The sequence below is a fragment of the Glycine max genome, chromosome 11 (genome assembly GCF_000004515.6).
Source record: "Glycine max cultivar Williams 82 chromosome 11, Glycine_max_v4.0, whole genome shotgun sequence".
Taxonomy (NCBI): domain Eukaryota; kingdom Viridiplantae; phylum Streptophyta; class Magnoliopsida; order Fabales; family Fabaceae; genus Glycine; species Glycine max.
The window spans coordinates 18,093,910-18,098,173 of record NC_038247.2 but is presented as its reverse complement, the minus strand read 5'-3'; the positions used below and the strand labels follow the sequence as shown (position 1 = coordinate 18,098,173).

Here is a 4,264-nt window from a genome sequence, read left to right as displayed (position 1 = left end):
AAACTTCGGGTTGTAACTAAACTTGCTAATATTGGTTGTAAACAAGAGGTTGTGCTGGCAACTGTTATGGCAGAGGAGCTTGGAAGTTTCAAAAAATTTTATGAATTGGTATGTCTGCTACTTTATCACTATGTCTATAAGTGTTCTTCATGTTTGTACTTATTTTCTATCTTGCCTGGCAGGTGGGGCAGATGAACGTCACAAAATTCAAATATAGATGTAACTCGAATGAGAAGGCAGTTGTCCTTTACAAGTGAAATCATAAAATTGCCTAATCATTTTTTCTTTATCCATTGTCAATCAATTTTTAAACAGCAATATGTTGCCTAAATATTGACATCTCTCTGTCCCAATTTATTAGTGTTCATTGACTATCATTTTCTCTAGTGCAAATATCTGTTAACAACTTGTATTATGTCAAGGTGGCCCATAGTATTTGTTGTCTCAATTGTATTTGCATGCAGTGTTGAGGTTCACACAGCCTCCGAACTGCGAGCAATTCAGGAAAGGATGGAATCTTCTCAGCTCAAAACTTACAATCTCATAGAAAGTAAAGTTATATAAAGTGTAGTGGGGACATCCATGAATTTTATTTTGGTTTGGTTTTCAGATGATCTGAGGAACAGGCACTTGAAAGAGTTTGAAGGAGCTTTCAAGTTAAGTCATATAGAATACATCTTGAAGCAATGTATAAATTAGTGATCAATATTTGTTTATTGAACACACTTCGCACAAAAACAAGAGAAAACCTCAATACAATGAAAACATATAATAACATAAAAAAGTTCAATCTTAAATGTCTCAATGTCTTGTTTTAACAGCAACTAAATTCTTAAATTGATAAGATTTTCTCACTCTAAAGAAGAACAAGACAAAAGCAACAGGAAGATCATAAACAACTAGTAAATAACATTTAGACATATCATTCATACGGAATACAGAATCTGCGCACGAACAAGGCACAATAAGAATTAGAAATTCCAGCACAAACTACATATCATATGAAAATAGACAAGAAATAAATGAACACCGTGATTTCTAGATCTAGGCCTTATTACGCTTAGATTGAACAATAAAGATAGAGATAGAAATAATAATCGTAGGAATAATGAAAAATGAACCATCTATTTGAAAAGTGCATTGGTGGAGGTGAGAACTGATCTTGCTTGTGATCAGAACCTTTTTCGAAATAATGCAGAGGGAGAAACTGTTGCAAGAGAGAGAGAAGAGTGAAAAACTTTGCAAGAATGAAGGAGCGAGAGAGAACCTATCAAAATCCTAACACAATCACCTTCTTTTTCTTCTTCCTTTCCGATGCAGTCACCAGAAACCACCGATGCAGTCATCAGAAACCATCGCCGACAGCTGAACAAGTGCGGAGGTTTCCGGCAGAAGCTGTTGCAAGAGAGAGAGCGAAGGATTTCGAAAGAAGCTGTTGCAAGAGAATGAAGGAGCCAGAGAATGAAGGATTTCGGGAGAAGCTACATCAGAAAAAAAGAATTTCAAATTCTTTCATAAATGGAAAGAATTTAAAATGCTAATATTTAAGTTAACTAAAATCTCTTATCAAAATCTTCAAATTTCAATTTCTTTCTAAATTTTTATCCAAACATCTTATTTGATTGGAAAGTAATTAAAATCGTTTAGGATTTATCTAACTATGTACTTAGCACATCATTGGAAAAAAAAATTGTCTCAACTGTCAAAAGCAAATTAGAAAGCCTCCACGTATCATTAAAATCGATATTCTTCTCCTCTCTCTCGTATTCTTCTTCTCTCTGTGTCATCGCCGTCGCAGATTCCAGCCACCATTGGCCTCATTTTCTCAATCTAAATCTGTAGAATCCCTCATCTCGTTGACCTGTATCAAAGCCCCAAGAATATTTCTTGCAATCAAAGCTTTGATCGAACCCTAGCTACGACCATCAAAGCCATTTCCGGCTACCACTGTAAGCTTCTTAGAAATTTACTCCGATTAAAGCTTTCTTTTGGTCAACCGCAATAAGACTTCACCATGTAAACCCAATTTGAACCTCAGATCAAGCTTCTTCTCTTTTTTTTGTGCCTGAGAAGCTACTCCTTCACTTGCGGTTCTTCTTCTTCAATTTGATTCGATTCACACTACATTACCTTTATTTATTTTTTAATTTTTAAATAAGTGTAAGGACGCATTTTGTCGTTACGTCTTTGTTATTGTGTTAAATTAAGAGATATTCATTTTTTTGAGTTGTGGCTGAATTTTGTGGTTGAGTGAGGGAGAGAATGTCTTGTGGCACGCAGAAGAGTTTGAGAAAAGCACTTGGAGCACATCCAGTATTGTGTAAGCATTGATTTTTTTGATTCTGGAAGGAATATGGAGAGCGTTGAAAGGAAGGGATTGACTCATTCCATTCCAAGTCTTCAATTAGAGCTTAATTTCCCTTCATTTGTTGAATTCTCTTAGTCAATTTTTTTTTGAACTCATGGATTTCCCTATCTATGGTAATTTTTTGTAGTCTTCCCTCACTTCGTTTTGGTGTTTTTAAGCATTCAGACTTGACAGTAAAGGAGACCAAATTTTACAATAGAAGGAACAAATTTTCTTAAAGAATCCTTATTGGTTTACAGATAACATAATCCACTTACTGAGGAAGATTAATTAAACCTATAGCCTAAGATTCTAGTCAAACCATAATACACTGCTATTGCAGGCATTTGTTTTCCTACTTCCACTATTGAATCTAACATCTCGTTATATTTTGAAATTTTGAAAAGTTCATTTCGAAACACAGATATTTATCTTAGAATGAACATTTCAAAATGCAATGAGAAGGGAAGATACAAATTTGGGAATGCAAAATTCAAATGCCGCTATTGTCTCGGCCAAAACAAAGAAATATGAAATTACTAAATGATAGTATTTTGGGTAGATGGATTAGCCAATTCCCGGAGCCCTGGTGACTTTGTTAGATTCATCCACATACAATCGAACTCTTTTGGGCTTGAAATCTGCAGTGACAAAATAGCCTGGAGGCACCACTTGAATTTCAGCTCCACCCATCTCCTCCTTTATCTTCTTCTCTGCTTCTTCAGCAGTGACACCAACCAGCTCTGGCCAACTTGTTTTGGTAGGATTGTTTGTCCCCAAGAGCTGGTTGTAGTCCCCTACAACACCAAACATATATAATATATTGGTACCACTTACTGAATCAATTCCATTTTTTGTAGTTAGTAGTGCCAATTTGAATAAATTTCTTTAGAAGTATTCAAAAGAGAAAAAATAAGAATAAAAAATAAAAAAATTTAATAAATTAAAATTAAATTTATGTATAGGTTAAAATTAGTTTACTGAATAAATTAAAATTATGAGAAAACTATTATTTAATCATAAACTATCACCCATGTTAAATTTTGTTGATTCTTATAAAATTATTTTAAAATTTATATCAACCATAATTTATAATCAAATATCAGTGTACAACTATTTTATATTTTCATTATATTACCATTAAATTCTAAAACTATTTAATTTCTTTAACGGTAACTAGTTTAAAAGGTTAATGTTCACTTTTTTTTTTATAGTACATAAATATTTTATTGGACGTTGTTCAAGTCATATATAAGATTATTTTCAACAATGAAGTTTTTCAAATATTTGATACAGGTACATATGCAAATCGAATTACAGACCACTGTTAAGTTTAAACAAACAAAACCTGAATATATTTGGAAAGAGCAATTAAGAATAATAACACTCACTTGGCAAGGGCTCATTGGGTTGCTCTTGAGGAGGATTAGTCCCTTGTCCTTGTTTTTCCTCAGCCATAATAAAATACCGAACGATCGAGTACTCTACGAAGGATCCTTTGATGAAAGTTTTCTGGAGCATGAACCTTTAAGTAGGGGATATGGAAACTCTGACTCGGTGGAGTGTGGTTCTAGGTTGCCACCTGTTTTGGACATTTGCATAATAATGAGATGATTAAACCGATTTTTCCAATGCCATATGCCTCGATTTCATGGTGTCAGGCAAGCCAACTAGGACTATATTTGGCGCATATAATGGCGGTACATGCCAATATTTAATGGGAAGAATAGTACACAAATATTATTTACTCATACTTAGACTCCCTTAATTGAATACAGTGTTTAAATATTATAAATCATATGATATCATATTTAATTTTTACGGATAAAAAATGTCCGTAATCCTTCAAACAATTAAATTTTAACACATCTCAATCAATTTCGCTGTAAAATAATTGAATTGAGCACGTCTTGGGCT

At 33.5% G+C, this 4,264-nt stretch overlaps 1 protein-coding gene across 1 annotated transcript; it reads right to left on the bottom strand.

The window, feature by feature from the left end:
* Window positions 1–2,556: 2,556 nt before the first annotated feature.
* Window positions 2,557–4,029, bottom strand: LOC100800076 (subtilisin inhibitor CLSI-I). The gene is made up of 2 exons (XM_003538177.5): window positions 3,739–4,029; window positions 2,557–3,144 (listed from the first exon to the last, which is right to left on the bottom strand). Exons 1-2 carry the CDS (start codon window positions 3,866–3,868, stop codon window positions 2,915–2,917), a joined length of 360 nt encoding a protein of 119 aa, XP_003538225.2. The 5' UTR covers window positions 3,869–4,029; the 3' UTR covers window positions 2,557–2,914.
* Window positions 4,030–4,264: the final 235 nt, after the last annotated feature.

Coding starts and splice junctions, on each gene's coding strand:
- LOC100800076 (XM_003538177.5), bottom strand. CDS start 3,868: ATGCTCCAGAAAACTTTCATCAAAGGATCCTTCGTAGAGTACTCGATC. Junction 3,145..3,738: donor ACCCAATGAGCCCTTGCCAA/GTGAGTGTTATT, acceptor TTGGTGTTGTAG/GGGACTACAACCAGCTCTTG.